Source organism: Leuresthes tenuis, unplaced genomic scaffold (genome assembly GCF_036924035.1).
Source record: "Leuresthes tenuis unplaced genomic scaffold, fLeuTen1.0.hap1 SCAF_22, whole genome shotgun sequence".
Lineage (NCBI taxonomy): Eukaryota > Metazoa > Chordata > Actinopteri > Atheriniformes > Atherinopsidae > Leuresthes > Leuresthes tenuis.
The window spans coordinates 13,807,562-13,827,057 of NW_027325376.1; the positions used below are offsets into that span (position 1 = coordinate 13,807,562).

The 19,496-nt window shown below is 44.8% G+C and overlaps 1 protein-coding gene across 3 annotated transcripts in view; it reads right to left on the bottom strand.

Moving 5' to 3' along the window:
• Positions 1–19,496, bottom strand: part of LOC140282079 (uncharacterized) — a 49,736-nt gene that overhangs the window by 24,017 nt on the left and 6,223 nt on the right. For 2 of the 3 annotated variants that reach the window (XM_072376631.1, XM_072376630.1), the window contains exons 1-19: positions 15,442–17,701; positions 8,538–8,599; positions 8,192–8,230; positions 7,876–8,070; positions 7,303–7,739; positions 6,805–7,100; positions 6,467–6,601; positions 5,993–6,091; positions 5,856–5,905; positions 4,055–5,217; positions 2,922–3,110; positions 2,801–2,835; positions 2,348–2,500; positions 2,032–2,160; positions 1,599–1,637; positions 1,313–1,438; positions 1,099–1,225; positions 223–393; positions 100–134 (exon numbers count right to left, since the gene is read on the bottom strand). In XM_072376631.1, coding sequence (XP_072232732.1) covers positions 100–134; positions 223–393; positions 1,099–1,225; positions 1,313–1,438; positions 1,599–1,637; positions 2,032–2,160; positions 2,348–2,500; positions 2,801–2,835; positions 2,922–3,110; positions 4,055–5,217; positions 5,856–5,905; positions 5,993–6,091; positions 6,467–6,601; positions 6,805–7,100; positions 7,303–7,739; positions 7,876–8,070; positions 8,192–8,230; positions 8,538–8,599; positions 15,442–17,151 — 5,190 coding nt within the window. In that variant the 5' untranslated portion in view covers positions 17,152–17,701. Of the gene's footprint in view, positions 1–99; positions 135–222; positions 394–1,098; positions 1,226–1,312; positions 1,439–1,598; positions 1,638–2,031; positions 2,161–2,347; positions 2,501–2,800; positions 2,836–2,921; positions 3,111–4,054; positions 5,218–5,855; positions 5,906–5,992; positions 6,092–6,466; positions 6,602–6,804; positions 7,101–7,302; positions 7,740–7,875; positions 8,071–8,191; positions 8,231–8,537; positions 8,600–15,441; positions 17,702–19,496 lie in introns of those variants that run through there. The other variant, XM_072376629.1, reaches the window with a different exon arrangement.

Consider the following 19,496-nt stretch of genomic DNA (forward strand, 5'->3'; position numbering starts at 1 on the left):
AACTGTACATCATCTGGGAATCTTGAGAAATGTTAATAATGGTTTTACAAGAACTGCTTTCCAGGACAAAAGCAATGTGAAATAGAATGAAAATCTTACCTTAATGTAATCCATTTTATGGATTGTCAGAAAATCTAGGGAGTTGAAAATGAACGCAGTCACCAACAGTGTATAGGACGGGTTTGACGGGTGAATTAAAAATTCCTTGTTACTTTGTCTTACCTGGAATGTTAAACCAAGGAGACGCAGTCGGGAACAGATAGGGAATAGTTGTCATGGTGACCCAGAAAGGTGGAGTGCTGCCCTGGGGAATGCCACATTTTGTCGTCGGTATTTCTGCCCCGGGAATGATGTCCTCCCTGTCTGGCATAGCGTTCTCTGGCAGTTTTGGTGCTGCACAAACCAAAACACCATCGGTTACGCTTTGAATTCTGATGGCGACGTTGTTTGAGTCTCTGGCAGACCACGGACTGCAACCTAATGCCTTCGGTGCAGATTAACTATGGATCAACACCCCCTCAAAGACAGGTGGTTCACATGATGGGTGGGATAGAAGCTATCCGAAGCAGCCTATAGGTACTACTGTACGATTCTGACTCTTTGACTGTTGCATTGAGGTCTGACTGAGATTATTACTCTGAAGTCATGAATGAATATGTAGTGGGCCAGTCTTGATAGTCTTAATTTGACACTGTGGCGGAAAACATTTAAGAATGAGAGTCTAAGTCGTTTCTAAGGAAGTAAGAAGAGTTTATCTAATCTTGCAAAAGAGAACAACACAATACGGAGTACTGAGCTGCTCTGCCCCACAGAGTCTGCACTCAATATTTATACAAAAACAGAAATGGAAACTTTCAGTGAGACATCTGCTTGGTAGCAAAAAGGCCACACAATATCAGTTACAAGATCATTAGTTTCTCTGCCCCCGGGGTGCAGTCAGATTACAGAACTAGCTCTTTCTGTTATCATGTTAGACACTCTTATCACATGCTGAACCGCAGGGTGCAGCTCAGAAGAAAACAACTCGCAGCGCTTGAAATTTTCCATATTCCGTTAAATATTCCGGATTGAACGTGGACATTTTTTCCTTCTGCTTACGCTTTGACTTCTTGGTGTCCCGCGGTATTTTCATCCTGTCCACTTTGTGGACACAGCCGCACTTCAGGAGACTGTACCAAACTCCGAGCCGATCGGCGTCATAGACGCTCTCAAATTCAATAAAAACCTGGAACACGCAGACGGACAAAACAGTGAAGAAATCCATTCTGAATGCATGTATAACACAGGTACTCCATGATGTGTGTGTTTGTACCTTGTTGAGCAGAGGCAGGTAGTTTTTAACGGAGCCGATTTTTCTTAAAGTTTCTCGGAGATTTCCGGCCTCGTCTGGTGAGATGTCCTGGATGTAGATCGTACTTGTTCCGTCAACTTTTATCTTCTGCTTAGACAGCAGCAGGTGAGCATTCAAACCAACCAGAAACACGTGCGTCAGATATGAAAACGAACAGGAATAAAGCCGTCTCCTCATGTTTTAGGGCATTTATAGTTCTTATTGTAATGTGTGTGTGTGTGTGTGTGTGTGTGTGTGTGTTACTTACAAATGGCGTCAGCTTCATCAGATATTTATAAAACCCGAGCTGAAAAGAAATTCATCACAATAACACGTCAGGATCAGCATCTCTTCGTTATCACTACTTTAAACACAGAGGGTTTAGGGTTATTTTTCCTATTTATATTTCCTTCAAAAGGTCAACTCGGGTTACAAAGACAACAGAGATCAAGAGCTAAGAGCCTCACTAATGTTTATAAAGACAGATTCTGAACTTTTAGGATCAAAACAAATGTATTCGTTTAAGTTTGGCAGCTCTTTGCCTTTCTTACACAAGGGGCCAGATTAAAGTCGACCCTCGTCTTTTCCCTCTTTATGTCAGAGGCCTTGTTAGGTGGAGATGCTGGTAACCCGTCACCCTTTTTTTGTTTTTGTGTGTCATTTTTCTAAAACTAAGCGTAGTGTTTTTGTAGATGCTTTACCGGCGTCATCAAAATGTTGCTTTTCACGAGTTGCAAATAGAGTTTACGCTGTTTGAGGATGATCTGCCTGCATACCGACGCTCTGACAATTTCTTGCACCGTCCTCACGTTGGGCATGAGAGCAAATGCCTGGAAAGGAAATAAAACACACTTAGTACTATCATCAGTTTATCAACAGACAGGCCCTCAAAAAGGATGTATATGTCGCATAAAGTATGTAACCATGACAACTCGATCTATCAAGTTCAATTCAAAATGACAGAAAGTACTTCTCAAAACATGCAGTCAAAGAAACAACCCGATAGGGATTTCCAACCATGCAATTCTGGGGTATGATGAAGATGTTGTCGTCCGCATAATCAAAGCCGAATTTGCAGAGCAGATTTACAAGGTCAGCTTCCGTGTAGCAGCAGCTGTCGTACATCGGCAGATTGGTTATCAACAGCAGCGTCGAGTCAAGGTTGAAAAGCTTGGGAAAAGAAAAGAGGAATGGTTTTAGTGGGTTCAGAATAAAGGCTATATCCTCTAAGGCTGAAATCAATGTAACCATTCAAAGTTTAAAAAAAATAAATAAATAGAAATGGACATTTTTATTTCCACAACCAAATTCTAAGGGCATTTTACCTCTATTTATAGTATCATCTCAATAAGATGATAAAAAGACTTTCAGTCTTTAATTACCCAGACTTTGCTTTCTGAACCTAAAATCAACACTTTGATTCATGTCTTTCTGAGAAAGCTGGAGACCTTTAAAGTGCCGTAAACTTACCCGGGATGACAGGATGGTTTCTGGCAAGATGCAGTCTGTGAGTAAAGACAAAAGGTGAAAGGGAGTCCGACAGGAAAATGATCCCGTGCAAATATTTCTGATTTACAGACAGATTTCTTACGGAATCTCTGTTGACCCAAGTACCGCTGTATGGACTCCCCGAGAGTCGGAGAGGAGAGGACGCCAGCAGGAGCCAGCTGTTTGCTGCTCTCTGCCACAGGTGTATTTTTCCTTTGAGCAGACGCAGCGGAAGCCGCTGAAACGCTGCCGACGGGGTTCGATGCTGGACTCCTCTGGGCAGTCCTGGGACCTTCAGAGGAAAAATGAGACGGACAGCACCACTTTCAAAGATCCCTCATTTTCTACTGTCTACATGGCATTTTGAAGGCATTGGTGTTTTTTTAGGGGGAGCTTTGTAGCTTTCACCAAAAACACTTAGGAGCAGGAGAAGTGGGATCGTTCAGCTACCGAACCATTTGGAAAAGAACAAAAGAAGATGCAGGAACGTTCCTTTGAGTTATTTACAGTCTCTCCTCGCTGTGTAACACTCACCCAGCAGACAGCAAAAGAGGAGGCAGCGCAGAAGGTGAATGTCTGAAAAGTCTGCTTATCATCATTATGTAAATGTCACAGCCAGAGAGGCCATTATATATATATATATATATATATATATATATATATATATATATATACACACATCAAAACTTCTAAAGGAGAAGTTTGGAGACAAAGAGAGCTGTGTTTTAAGAAGGAATGTTGTCTCCCCACTGATCGTTATCTTTATAGCTCCCCAGATAAGGAGATGACTCCAAACTCAGGAGACATACCAGACCTGGGTACATGAAAGCAAGAAGTAGATTGTATGTATGTGTGTGTGTGTGTGTGTGTGTGTCACCAAATAACAGAGCAAGTGAGGCAACCTCTCGTTGGGTTACCTCACAAATACTGAGGCCTCATACTGAGGCCTGAGGCTTCATGCCGTTGTCTGTGAGGGAATTTTTCTAACAGGGAACCGGAAGAAAACCTTTTTCTAGGGCGGAATGTTTTATCGACTAATGGTGCAGTCGTTCTCTCTTGCACATAAACGACTGTAAAGATTCCACAGCAAATTCATTTTTTAGGACTTTATAAATGACCTAAACTTTTGTAAATATGTTAAGCTGCGCGTGCAGCGGCGATGCTTACTTACTTAAAGTTAGAGGAAATAATAAGAATTTAAGGTATTTTCCAGCCACTGAGCAGTCTCCCTCATACCTTTTTTATGTCTTGCAGCTCCAGCTGGTCTCCCCTCCACCTGCAGTTGGAAAGCTCCTGGCTTGGCCTTCATCCCTTGTGACTCAGTCAACAGGACCTGTGGAGCGGTCGCCTGTTGTCCCTGCCGTGGATGAGCTGGAGGTTTATCTGGTGTGGTCTCGGCTGTACTGGTTGGAGGACCACTCTCCCTGCGTTTAGCTGGTGAACCTTTAGCATCTTTCTGTTGGTGTCCTTTGCCCTCAGCAGAACTTTCAGCCTCCATGGGCGCCGCCACGCTTTTCTCCAGCTCTGCTGGTTTAGCATCTGTCACATCTTGTGCCGTAAGGTTAACTTTGGTAGATTCTGCCTGTTGCTTCATTTCAGAAGCTGTTGAATTCCCTGTGCGTACAACCTCGGCTGCTCCTTCAGGCTCCCCAGCACATTCTTGAACCTCTGTTTTTAATGTGTGGGCCTTGAAAGGCTCAGAGGCACCTGGCTGACTTTCTGACATAGGAGACATCGATGGGGTATCTATGGCCTTTGCTGCAATTTCTTCCATTTCGTGACCGCTTGGTGGGGAATTCTCACAGGATTTGCTTTGTCGGACCGTTGACAGTTTTCCCCCTTCCGTGGCAGGAGAACTTTGTCTGGTTTCCTCCAACTCTCCATTCGTCACAGCTCCCGCTGCCACTGCATGGCCCACTCCAGCTGTAGGTGTCTGTGCAGTTGAGGCAGCTTCTGCTTTTAAAGCTGATATTTTTGCCATAGAGGCCATTTCCTCACCTTCTACTGGTTCAGCAACAGTCATCTCTGATGTTTTTTCAACCTCAGAGGTCTCTTTGGGAGCCATCCCAGACTCTTTAGCACTGATTTCAGATTGTCTGGGTGTTGGTTCCTTTTCTGGAGCTTTGAACTCTTTGAGTCCTGTGAGCTTTGAAGCTTCCTTTTTTATTAAAACTGGTTTCACGTCTTCTTTTGCAGGAACACTGCCTGTTTTTTCAGTCTTGACTATTGTTTTCTTTGAAACATTCTTTGCTTTGGAAACGTTTTCTGTTGATGGAAGTTTGCCCGTTGTGGCGTTGTTTTGTATGGATAAAAGCGTATTAAACGGTAGGAGGACAAGACCTCCAGTAGAACCCGACTCGTTGGTTTGAGCTGTGGCGACACCAGACAGGGCAGTTTTTCTGTGACAAAAAATGAAAAAGTTACCCTGTACGTCAATATGAATTAGATTTAACATGCACAAGTGGACTGGACACAACATAGAGGAGATAACTGGAGATAACTGCTAACAAAAGTGAAATTGCAGAGATGATGGTTTGTGGTTTCTACGAACTGTTTACCTCTGCTCTCTGGATTAAAACCAAGATCACCAGGAAGTCCAACATCAAGACTATCTAAAGCTGCTGGCAGGGTTTCCATGGCTCAACTGTACCTCACTAGATATCTTTGTGATAATGCAGCTGATCCCGCTCACGTGGAGGGGATCTGTTGTGCCTCTGCTTCTTTCGACAGCCAGCTTTCACATTTACGCTCTGGCTTGTGTCGTCGTGTCGTTGCTGGGATAAGCAAGTCGGAAAACGGACACATAATTCACTGACCTCTCCTCATTTGTGGTCTTCGCTGTTCTAGAAATACAATCTAGGATCTTCTCTATTTGAGCCGAAAAAAACTACCTTAAATTCCAAGATAAGACCTTCAAAAGTAATCAAAACTCAAAGGTGATATTGAATCTTACGATTCCGATTAAAGGCGAAAAAAAAAAAGAAAAAGATTCTGCCAAACACTGTGAAAAGAGGAGTCCAGGTGAAGCACGACTTACTGCTGAGGAGGCTTCTCCTTCTCCGCTGTAAGAGATCTCCACAGGTCACCCTGTGTGTGGATTAAAGCGATTATCGACAGTGTGACCACGAGGCGGCAGGCAAACGCTGAGATGTGCATTTCATTAAAGTGTAATACCTCATCTGTGACAACAGTGAGCGGTACTCCTTTCACGTTGAGGGTCTTTACACACTTCAGTTTCTCCGCATCTTCTCCCCTCTCAAAACACACAGCTGCCTAAATATGCAGACACACAACAAACATGAAGCCTAACATGTTGAGCCCGTAGGATTAAAACCATAACCGTTAGCACATATTCACAATTCCGGATTGTCTCATTGTGCCCTGTGGTAGTCTTTTACACAGATGTAATTCCACTCAACGTAAAGTTAAGCTGTAAATAACTAGTGAATAACAGTTTTACTTTAGGCTGAGAACATTCTGATGGCCATTATTCCCTTTGTGACATTTTGACAGTGACCGATTAAGAAAATTATTAGCAATCTATCCAATGACTCTAGTCTGAGAGTTTTAAATAATCGATTCCCTTTTAGCATCCATGCAGATACATTTGTGAATCTTCTCAAACGCCTCACTCTCCATCAGACGCACCTCTCGTTTGGACTTTAAAAACACAACCGACTTGGTTTTTCCAAAGAGCTCCATAGCAGAAACCACATCGCTGCGACAGAGTGCGTCAAGACTTCCCCGGAGCTTCAGGATGGTCGGAGCCGAAGTTTTACGAAGCTGAAAAAACGCACAGAAAAACTTTGAGGAAATCTGGACTTGGTCAGGAGTCAAACGTACCACTTGGAACTACTGTAGCTACTTTCCTGTTGCATTTCATATTACTGACCCCAACATAATGCCAGCATATTAGAGCAGGAGGAAGAAAGACAATGTTCTGCTGATATTAACCTGCATGTTGCAAAGCAAACAGCTAAACCAACCTTAGGCTTTGGTGGAGAACTTGTCTCGCTCTTATAAAGACTGGGCTTCACGTCACATGATTCGGGAGTCAGCTCCACCTTTACTGCTCTAGAGGGGGAGGATGAAGAGGTATCAGTGGATGAGCTACTCCCTCCTGCACCACTTGGCACACAGGAGCCCCGTGTGTCTTTGGACAGCGAGGGTGACAATAATGATGGGGAGGATGATGTCATCTTGGCTAGCTCAGCCAACACGAAAGGAACCATGGTTTTAACCATCTCCTCGATGTTTGGCTGCTCTGACAGAGACTGGACGGCTGGGGGGACACAGACGCAGAACAAGGTCACAGTTCCACTGCTTGAAAAGTCAGTAAAAGTTATTTTGCGTTCTGATGCTGTTCGTTTCACTGGACAGACTCACTGTAAACACATAAGAACACTTGAAATGTTGCTTGAATTAGCTGCAGCTTCAATATATTTAAACCACGGAAGCTATGGAATGCTTGAAAATGGTCAAACCTGATGTTTCCAGGACTTTCTTAGTCAGTATCTCTACACTGCACGACTTATTTTGCTGAGAGACCGACTTTTCCTGGGACAACGGTCTTTTATGTCCTCTTCTTGATAATGACTCCTTATTGTCACTCCTCGTGGGTGACGATGGTGGCTCACTGCTCTTTCTTGCTGTCAGCCGTTTCTCATCACTCCTCCTTGGCGACGATGACCGCTTGCGTCTCCCTGTTGGTGACAATCGTTTCTTGTCACTTCTCCTTGGCGATGACAGCCTCTCGCGGCTCCTTCGTGGCGATGGTGATCTGTCATGGCTTGTCCTTGGCGATGACCTTTTCCTATCGCTCTTTCTTGGCGAGGATCGTCTCTCACAGCCTCTTGAACGCGATCGCTGGCGGAAGTTAGTAGGGCGGTCATATCGTGGCGACCAAGAACGAGACCGGGACCTGAAGGGAGCGTTGATTTTCGACTCAGTAAAAATGAAACGCCAGTAATTGCATATTTCTCTGGGATTTATCATTTCATTGGTGGGTGGAATCTCCTTATTTGTATACGTTGTTTCTCACGTTTCCTTCCACAAACCTGCGAGTATGTCTGGGGCTCTGCGGCGATCGCGGTCTGTAGCTATGCTTCTCCCTTGGACCTTCAGAACTGTGGTGGTGGCGAGGGCTGTGGGAACGTGAAGAGGAATGGCTGTCGTGCCTCGTGTCCTGGAGACGTTGCTGGGACGTCTGCGCAGGAGTTGAGGGCGACGTCTTGGCATTTCCACTCGGAGCTCTTACAAAAGAACAGAGAACGGGAAAAATCCCAGTTGAGAGAAAGCAACGGGAAAACTTGCAAAGACAATTAACATGCGAATGATTTTGGCCTTTGATGGTTTGACAACCAACAAATGTACCTTTGCAAAGGTGGTACTTTCCCATCCCACTCTGGGTATCTGGGGAAAATTCAAATACATCAATTAAACACACAAACAAGTTGGCATATTCAGGAGGTTTATTCAGGAAACAATTAAGTACACCGGGATCAAACAACCCCAGAGAAACGGTTAGGAAGTATTTATTAAGGTCAGTATAAATGTCTCCTCTATCAATTAATTTGATCTGGACCTTCCTTATTTACCAATTCCACGGAAACTCTCCCAAAATAAAAGAATACATCATCTTTAAACTTAAAATTACCATTGTAGACATTTAAGAGCAACAAAAATGGAAGAAAAAAAGAAACGAGAGGGAAAGACTGACTCTTGCCGAAGGCGTTTGCAGTTCTCAAGATGCAGGCTGGTTTTCTGGTGGGAGATCCAAGCCTAACAGTCAGAACAACAAACAAATATTTAGAGAGGCCCCACCGTCACCTCAGCTGTCCTCAGCTTCAACGGTTCAGCTTAATCATGACATGTAACAACTATCGCAGTCACACTGTTGATAACGATCAGATAAAACCAGAAAAGGTTTTCTTGGGCTCTGGATTCTGTGATCTTCGGTCTTCCTCTTCGAGATTCAAGCAACAACAACAAAAAAAAACACAGCCTGGAAATGACAGAAGTGTTGAAATGAAGATGTGGAGTCTCTGCCTTTCCTTTTCGGAGGAGCCAGGCGTCTTAGACACAAAGACCATGCAAAAACTGCTGCTGTGCTAACAGTTGCAAATATCTAAAACAGCAAATGACAATTCTTCCAAGGACACAATCTTTAATGCATTGGAGGTAAAAAAAAAAAAAACACTGACATACCGAAGAAACTAAAAGGATGAAATGATCACCATTACAGAAAAATACCAGAATGTCCAACATGGGTCCTAGTTTCCCTTGTATTTAGGAGGAAGATATTCACCCACATGCAGCGAGAACCTACAGCGAGTGACTTAAGGTCACCGCTTAATATCACTGAAATTCTGATGTTGAAATTTGTAATAGAATTGTTATGAAGGCACCGAATGAACAATTTAGGCAAATGTGCAAGTCTTCAAAGAGGGTCTCTTGGTAGACAAACCTATGTAATAACATGTTTATTAAGGCTGAAGGAAGAGAAGCCACAGAAACAACCGAGTGGGCTGACTTTGGTTCTCCTTTCTTTACAGTTTGCTAAGTGGAGAACTGCACATAATCACTCTACAGCCCCCAGACTTTGTCTCCCATGAATGTGATGTTTTTACTTTTTTCTTTAATGTTACATTAGACCGCAGCTCCCAACTCTGCCAGCCTTTGGTCTGCATATGCACTACAATGACAACATGTTGTCGGACCTTCTGGTTTTTACATATCAAACCCCCCCGACCGGCCAATGGGGTGTTTGACTCCAGTCCACTTGCTGCACCCTGCAGAACATCGTAACTCTTCCTCCTTCAGGAAAAGGCACGTTCTCCTGAAGAAAAAAACAATATGTTCCAGGTGCTGTGGACTGGGACCAGTCATGGCATTCTTGCTCAATGTGGGTTCAAGTGCAAAGATTTTTGTGTGCATCAATATGTTGCACCAAAATACAAGGGAAAAGCTAAACAATGTGCAACAGCTACCAAAAAAAAAAAACAAATAAGAATGAGAAAATCCATCTTACATCAAATTTAGATGTTTCTCACCACTCCTTTGTTTTATTTTCTGTCTTGAAGATCATTTCATTTCAAATGATAACACTATCATTATAAAGCTGGCAAAGATCACAGGGATTAAAGCATCTGGAATTCAGACAGAGGTGTGTTTTGTTTGTTTGTCTGTTTTGTTTTTTTTCTTTTCAATGCCAAGTCATGAGCTTTTACTTTGATTTGCCTCACAGGTTACAGATGTTGTTTTGAAGAATGCTGTAAACCAAACCACAGCACCACCCTCCAACCACAGCACCTGATGGGTGGGTGCAGGTGGTACATTATGGCTACACCCCCCCCCCCTTGTCTTTTAGAGAAGATCAGATACTCTGTATCATTCAGGATTTCACGCTTTGATGCCGTATCCATTGTTTTTGACATTTTTCAATTCAATATGTAGTCAAAAATCGGATGCTGGTCGGATTTTTTTTGCAAAGCAACCTTAGTGTGAACGGTCCAATTGGAATTCACTCAACTGACGTGAGGTGTCTGATATTTACTACCTGTGCAAAGTTGTTTTGGGAAGTGAGCTGTGTAGAGGAGTCTGGGACATTTTGAGAATAACATACTCCCCAGTTAGTTTGTCCAAGAAGAGGCTCAATAAATACGCACACACCATATCCAGGCTTTGTGCTTGGTGATGGGAACTTGCAACATCTTCAAGGCCACTAAGAACCGGCAGATTCTACTTAACAAAGAGCTGCACCCACAGTAAGGCAGAGATTTCAGGGAATCCAGGCTTGTCACATCTCTCCAGACTTGATGCATGATTCTGTAATTGTGATACGGACCTGGCTGACAATAAAGGTTTCTGTGTTCGACCAAGTCTGTGCCAGCAGAGTTCTTCCTGCCTCATCTACACACAGACTGTTTGAAGGCGACCATCCCCGATACACCACAGACATTTGTTAGAATTCTATGTGGGTGAAAGTCACCACACGTCTTTAAACTCAATGGACGAGAGCACAGACGTCAGCCACTGGAAGTCTATTACACAGAAGTTTAAGCGTGTAAATAGGTACCAGCGTTTCCATTTCTGATTTAGACTTCCTCTAGCTAGTGATGTCTTTGCTTTTTGCTCAGTATGGTGAACTGTTCACACCGAAGCCTGATTAAAAAAAAAATCTTTTTTTTTTTTTTTTTTTTTTACAAACTCCATTTCCAGAAAAGATTGCATATTTCTTAAAACCCAACCAAAACCTTAATGTGGAATTTGTCAAATCATTTGAACCTTTTCAGACACAATGACCATGGAAATTATTTTTAATTCCATTGTATTCATAAAATGCAAACACAAAAATTTGATGCCAGCAACACGTAAAAAAAAAAAAGAAAAAGCTAGCATAGATGCAAGCTTATTGTGTTGCATTGCTCTTCCTTTTAATTACAATTTAGGAACTAAGGATGCCATGTGTTGCAGATTTTCAGAGGAATTCTCTTTTCTTGCTGAATACAATATTTCAGCTGCCCAGCAGTCGCTGGCTGTCGCCCGATTTTCCTCTTCACGGTGCTCCATTCTGGCAGTGTTCTCTCATAACGGCATGGATGGTCTTTCTCTTCTTTGGCTCATAGAGCCAGACGTCAGCTGGTGGTCTCCTGACCACACAGCATGCGTCCGCAGAGTTGAATTATGGCTTTCTCCTTGTAAACAGCTTCTGGTTACAAGTCTGGATGCAGTGAAAATTAAGCTTAAAGGAATCCCTGAGCCCATGTGGCTTTATTGATCATAGGTTTTTGATGCAATACCACCTGAGGGCTCAAAGGACATCCAACAGTGACTTCTATCCTTGGCTTTTGGGGACTGAGAATCCTGAATCTTTTTTTTCTCAGAACTGATCAGTGACTCTTTGACAGAGTTTAGCACAAAGTGGTAAACCACAGCCATTCCTTGCTTGAAAAGAAAAAGCCTTTGATGGGGGCTCCTTTGATACCCAATCCTGACACCCTCACCTCTCACTAATTAATCTGCCAATTGAAAACATCCATCCATCCATCCATCATCTGCCGCTTATCCGGGGGTCGGGTCGCGGGGGCAGCAGCTTGAGCAGAGAAACCCAGACGTCTCTGTCCCCGGCCACCTCCTCCAGCTCTTCCGGGGGGACCCCGAGGCGTTCCCAGGCCAGCCGAGAGACATAGTCTCTCCAGCGTGTCCTGGGTCTTCCCCGGGGTCTCCTCCCAGTGGGACGTGCCCGGAACACCTCCCCATGGAGGCGCCCAGGGGGCATCCTAACCAGATGCCCGAGCCACCTCATCTGACTCCTCTCAATGCGGAGGAGCAGCGGTTCTACTCCGAGCCCCTCCCGGATGACTGAGCTTCTCACCCTATCTCTAAGGGAGAGCCCAGACACCCTGCGGAGGAAACCCATTTCGGCCGCTTGTATTCGCGATCTTGTTCTTTCGGTCACTACCCACAACTCGTGACCATAGGTGAGGATGGGAACGTAGATTGACCAGTAAGTAGAGAGCTTCGCCTTCTGGCTCAGCTCCCTCTTCACAACGACGGGTCGGTGCAGAGCCCGCAACACTGCAGACGCCGCACCGATCCGCCCGTCAATCTCCCGCTCCATTCGTCCCTCACTCGTGAACAAGACCCCGAGATACTTGAACTCCTCCACTTGGGGAAGGATCTCATTCCCGACCCGGAGAGAGCATTCCACCCTTTTCCGGCTGAGAACCATAGTCTCGGATTTGGAGGTGCTGATTCTCATCCCAGCCGCTTCACACTCGGCTGCGAATCGCTCCAGTGAGAGTTGAAGGTCACGGCCTGACGACGCTAACAGAACCACATCATCTGCAAAAAGCAGAGACCCGATTCTGAGGTCGCCAAATCGGACACCCTCAACGCCCTGGCTGCGCCTAGAAATTCTGTCCATAAAAGTTAGGAACAGAATCGGTGACAAAGGGCAGCCCTGACGGAGTCCAACTCTCACCGGAAACGTATCCGACTTACTGCCGGCAATGCGGACCAAACTCTGGCACCGGTCATACAGAGACCGAACGGACCCTATCAAGGGGTCCGGCACTCCATATTCCCGGAGCACCCCCCACAGGACTCCACGAGGGACACGGTCGAACGCTTTCTCCAAGTCCACAAAACACATGTAGACTGGTTGGGCGAACTCCCATGCACCCTCCAGGATCCTGCCGAGGGTATAGAGCTGGTCCACTGTTCCACGGCCAGGACGAAAGCCACACTGCATCTCCTGAATCAGAGGCTCGATTATCCGACGGATCCTCCTCTCCAATACCCCCGAATAGACCTTACCAGGGAGGCTGAGGAGTGTGATACCCCTATAGTTGGAACACACCCTCCGGTCCCCCTTTTTAAAGAGGGGGACCACCACCCCAATCTGCCAGTCCAGAGGCACTGTCCCCGATGTCCACGCGATGCTGCAGAGGCGTGTCAGCCAAGACAGCCCTACAACATCCAGAGCCTTGAGAAACTCAGGACGGACCTCATCCACCCCCGGGGCCTTGCCACCGAGGAGCTTTTTGACCACCTCGGCAACCTCAGCCCCAGAAATGGGAGGCCCCGTCTCCGAGCTCTCCGACTCTGCCTCTTCCGAGCACGTGTTGGTAGGATTGAGGAGTTCCTCGAAGTACTCCCCCCACCGACTCACAACATCCCTAGTTGAGGTCAGCAAAGCCCCGTCCCCACTGTAAACAGTGTTGACTGTGAGCCGCTTCCCCCCCCTGAGACGCCGGATGGTGGACCAGAATCTCTTCGAGGCCGTCCGGAAATCGTTCTCCATGGTCTCACCGAACTCCTCCCAGGCCCGAGTTTTTGCCTCAGCAACCGCCGAAGCCGCAGCCCGTCTGGCCTGTCGGTACCTATCAGCTGCTTCCAGGGTCCCACTGGCCAAAAAGGCCCGATAGGACTCCTTCTTCAGCTTGACGGCTTCCCTCACCACTGGTGTCCACCAGCAGGTTCGAGGGTTGCCGCCACAACAGGCACCGACCACCTTACGGCCACAACTCCGATCAGCTGCCTCGGCAATGGAGTCACGGAACATGGCCCATTCGGACTCAATGTCCCCCACCTCCCCCGGGATATGGTTGAAGCTCTGCCGGAGGTGGGAGTTAAAGCTCCTTCTGACGGGGGATTCTGACAAACGCTCCCAGCAGACCCTCACAATACGTTTGGGCCTGCCAGGTCTGATCGGCATCCTCCCCCACCAGCGGAGCCAACTCACCACCAGGTGGTGATCAGTTGACAGCTCCGCCCCTCTCTTCACCCGAGTGTCCAGGACATACGGCCGCAAGTCCGATGATACAACCACAAAGTCGATCATCGAACTGCGGCCAAGGGTGTCCTAGTGCCAAGTGCACATATGGACACCCTTATGTCTGAACATGGTGTTCGTTATGGACAGTCCATGACCAGCACAGAAGTCCAACAACATAACACCACTCTGGTTCAGATCGGGGGGGCCGTTCCTCCCAATCACACCCCTCCAGGTCTCACTGTCATTGCCCACGTGAGCATTGAAGTCCCCCAGCAGAACGAGGGAGTCTCCGGTAGGAGCATTCTCCAGTGCCTCCCCCAGAGACTCCAAAAAGGGTGGGTACTCTGAACTGCTGTTTGGCGCAGAGGCACAATTGAAAACAGTTACTGTATATTCTATAAACTTGTCCTTTTCTGCCGCTTTCCAAACTTTTTATTTTAATTTATTTAATGTGTTGCTGAAATAAAATTCTAGATTTGCCTGAATTTTCTTGATACAATGGGGAAAAAAACCCATTTCGTTTGTACTTCCATCTGTGAAATAAAATTGTAAGTTTTGATATCATGCAACAAAAACTTTTTTGGGAAATGGAGTTTGTGAACTTTGTGCACCCTCACCATTGTTTTCACCACCTGTACATACCATAGCTATACCATCTCAATGCAAAACTGTTGCTTTTTGGAGGAGTCATGACTAAACAAAGGATGTTCCGCTACTTATCAGTGCATGTTGAGGGCTAACGATGCCAGTCTCAACAGCTTTTGTCCTCTATGAAACCTGCTTACTCTACACAGCCTCACCCAGAGATGATCAACACCATCTGAAATCTGAGATCTGGTCCCAAATCAGGGCTACTGAGGGCTAAGCAAAGTATTTTCCTTTCAAAATTAAATCGCATACTTTTCTAAACTCAAAATGGGAGATTTCTTCATTTAATAGTGATTTTACAGAAGTTTTACGTTATTCTATTTTTTTTTGTCTATTTATTTCTCCAACTGCACGCTCTCTTCAGTGACCTGGCATGAGCCACGGTGCATGCAGAGCCCCAACATCTACGTAGGATGCTCAGGGTGTAACAGCCTGTAAACTGCCACTTTAGAATTGTGATTTCTATACTGATCTCATACATGGCCTCTCTGGAATCCAATTAACAGAAATCTGTTGATGCAACTGCGAGCTTTAATCCTTGTGATCAATACATTCTTACACTAAGAAAATATAAATGTGTCTGTGCTGAACTAAACTGGTAAGCATCTATCAAGAACAAACAATGTAAGACGGTGAAACAGACAGCAACCAATTTCCCAAATAGACAGAAAACGGGGTGCGTTCTTCCACTCACCTTCATTTGAGCACATTCTTTCTTACACAAAGAACAGGTATGTGAAAACGCTCTTGGTGTGACCGCAGCATAATCATGCATCATGGCCAGCGATGGCAGACCTTTGGAGGATGCCTCCTTTGCTGGAGACAACTGTTTAAAGCATTGCATATTAGTAACGTCTGCTGGAGTCGGGATCGGCTGAGATGAAAGATTAATGCTTTGATGAGGATCACTGGGGCTAACCACTGAATGTAGATGGGGGGGTGTGGCACCTGTGACAGTGGAGTTTAAGTAAGGTGGAGGAACGGGACAAACGGACTTTGCAGCAGGATAGAAAGTGTGCCACATCTGCAATACTGGTGGTATATGCACCTGGTGCGGCTGAGTTTGCTGTTGTTGAACCTGCTGCACTTGCTGTTGCTTTTTCATCTGCTCACCAACCACTGACTCTTGTCCCTGAGTTTTACTATGACCGTGATTGCAACTGTCATCAGAACTGCTCATGAGCACATGGCTAGAATTTTTACCATGGACTACAGTGCTGGATGGTTGAGTTGTTGATGTGGACTCATGAAGTGGCTCTTTTGAAGGAAGGGATTTGGAGACTTCAAACTCATAAAATCTTGTGTCTATGTTTTGCTTTGGCTGGGTCTGCAGTTGTTTAGCTGGATCAATGCTTGGAGGAGCTGCGGAACTTCTCATTGATCTGAAAATGGTGACGGAACTAGTCTGGTCACATGTAGAGTCCAAGGAACTGCTTTTAGACCCCGTTGTACTTCCTCGCTGTAGCTCTCTACTGTGGCTGCTACAACTGAAAGAGTCCATCATATTTTCACCACTTTTGTAAATGGCCTTTCCAATCTCTTCCTCAGCTCCTGCAGAATATTTTCCAATATTTCCATATTCAATCACTTTATTTGGTTGAAGAGCAGTTGATGGTATGTCATCCTGGTGCATCCCTGCCATCCCAGACTTAATTCCACTCATGCTTGTGATGGGTTGAGGTTCAGAGAGGGGTACCGACTTAACTGCAGCTGCAACTCTCTTGGCCTTCTGTGTGCGGATTTGGTACAAGATGAAAGGCAGGTTCTCAACAGTGGTCTCATCATCCGGGTACGAGAGGAGTGCATTCAAGTCATCGTTTTCAAGATCAAAGTCCTTCATGATCTTGTCAGCTAATTGTCGAGTGTCCTTTGAGAAGATGGATTCAGGTGACACTAGCTGGCTTGTTACCCTGGTGTCACAATCACGTGAATCTGGTATAGATGTGGAGGAATCATGCTTAGGGGTGTTTTTGTAGGTTGGCAACCAGGCCAAGGAGCTACTGCCACTTTCAACATTAGAGTGTCCATGTCCTTGAGAGGCTGACGGTGTGAGATGAGAAGTTAGCCCTCTGCTCATGGAAGAAATCTCTTCTCTTTGAGTTCTGGTAAAGTGAGCAGCCTGGCCTACAGGATGAAACTTCATCTCCTCTCTAGCCTGAATGTTCAGCTCTATATTACTCTGTAACTTGGCCTCACTCTGTTTAATCTCAGTGTTCACTGGCAGAGCTAGCTGTGGTAGGACTGCTCCTCCAAAGGTATTAGTAGTCACAGAAGAAGCTCCAGAAGGGCTGAATCTGGATCTAGGTCCAGGGTCCCTTGCTGTCGGTCTACCAGAAAGTCCATATTGCTCCTGGGAGGAACTTTGTTTCCCAGAGGCAAAGGGGTTATACAGGGGATGGGACATAGCGTTGATGATTTTCAGAAACTTCAGAACGTCCACAGCAGTTGCTGAGGCTGGTGTTGTGGGTATGTGCAGAGCACATTCATTGGAGTTTGGCGTGAATGTCGCAGCTCAGCCACCAACAGAAAGATAATTGTTCATTTGAGTCAATACTAAAAGGGCTTTCAGATGAGCCAGTTGCACAGATGCAAGCTGCCCTCTGACTAGCGACAAGCTCCTTGTGAGCCCTCTAATTTAAGGGCCCGGAGCATCAGGCAAAGCTATCCAATGTCAAAGAAAAACTGAAAAGTGGATGTAACAAACACAAAAAGGTGGTTACTGAACAGGACTGCGTTTCAGCTTCTTTCATAGGTGGAATCCGTCTTCTGGAAAGTCTTGTCCTGATTTACACCATCTGGTGGGCTCCCTGTCAGAAACACATTCACTCAGTCAATATAACCGTCTTGAAAATAGAGGAAGATTCGAACAAGTTACAAAGAAGAAAAAATAAAAAGTTAGCAGACAAATTGAAGAACACAGACATATTTATTTATTTCATGCCATAGAAACAGTAAAAACTGACACCAGCAGATGGTCATTAATAGCATGTCTGAAATGTCTGAAAATAAATTAACATGCTCTTAGGAAGCATGCGGTAAATGTGTCAAATTATGCCCCAGATTACAAGACACTTGTGAACAACATGCAATGCCTGGATTCCTACTAATAAATATGAAAGAGATAAGAGATGTTTTCAGTGAAACAGAATGGCAAAGCTAAACTCAAATGCTGTACTAAATTGTGAAAAATGTAACAGATGTGATGATTTGTCAAATGCTACGTATTTGGTGATTAGTACAAATATGATGATTTATTTTAAAATACTTTTTAACGTAACCGATTCTACAAACATGGGACATAATTAGTGATTTATTAGAATTGTTAGAACGGTTGCTCTACGGTGAGGAAGTAAAGACAACAATAAGTCTTCTAAGATTTAAGGAATTTATTACAGAATAGTAAATCAAACTAGAGACCAAGCCTCACTATTCGGACGAATAGGGTGCAGCCTCTTTCAACAACGGGGGTTTCAAGAGTCTGGACAACCCACTGATGCCAAGATCGGTCCTTTTATACAGTGTTGACAGTTTGAATTCCATCTTAAGTACAGAGCACATTGGATAATCTGATGAATTAAGTTGAATTAAGTTGTTTCAATTGCGTATATTGTGCAATTTCCCTTGTGCTGCGAGACAATGGAAGGTGCGAGAGCCCTCCCGCCATTCTCTTCTAGGACAGAGGTGGGGGTCTTCTCCAGTGGGCTGAGATGAGTCACGGGTCCGTGATTCCATGATGACAAAAGGGACCATCAACATCCTAGTCAATAAAAGGAACAGGCCCAAATCTTCCTTTAAGTTCAGTCCCTGTCTCTCAAAAGGGTGGTCTGGTGGAATGCGATAATATGGATTGGATATGGATTTGATACCTAGGGGTACTCTTTCAAACATGGTCTGTACTCAGATTCGGGGTGCACCAACAAAGGCTCAGCTCCTTTCGTGAGCCCTACATCACACTTATGATAAGCCCACAACTAAGACGGGACTTCAGCCAACTTTGGGATGAGTTCTGTTTCTACCATTGCAAACAAATCAATGCATTGGACTCGTTCCTCCACGAGCTCTACTGATCCTTGAACCAACACTGTCAGTCAACACCGATCGATACACACAACCTTTAGCGCTATATTCTATTTTAGAATCCTCTGCAATCGGCTCAAAGTCTGTTAGGCTGAGACAGTTGTGTAACCGCGGACCCAAATTCTGCCATTTCCAACCTGCTGGCTTAACTAATGAGACACGAGTTTATCATATGACGTTAAGCATTATTTGCTCGAGCAGCTCAGGGAAAACCAAGTGTTGACCAACACAAGAAAGAAAAAAATATATATCAAATTACAGTTAGTACAAATGGGACATGATTCGAAGACGTTAATGATTTACTAGAACATTTTTCAACTATGAATTCATTTAAATTAAACATTTTTCATGTTGAAATGCGTTTCCTGCTATGGTCAATCAATTTCTATAATTATCGTGAGGAAATGTTAACATTAACAGTAGATCGGGCAGTGTTTTAATAAACGAATAGCAAATATTATCATCAGTAAAGGTGAACCATGCAGCTTTATTCAAGAAATTTGATCAAACAAGTAGCCCTTCATATTGCTCAATATCCTTGAGGTAGTTCAGGAAATGTTCAGGAAACAACACATCTGTCTCTAGGTGTCATCATCTTCATATGATTTCTATAAGGAAAGCCCAGACATCCTGGTTACCTCCTGGTACCATACATCATACATACAAGTCATG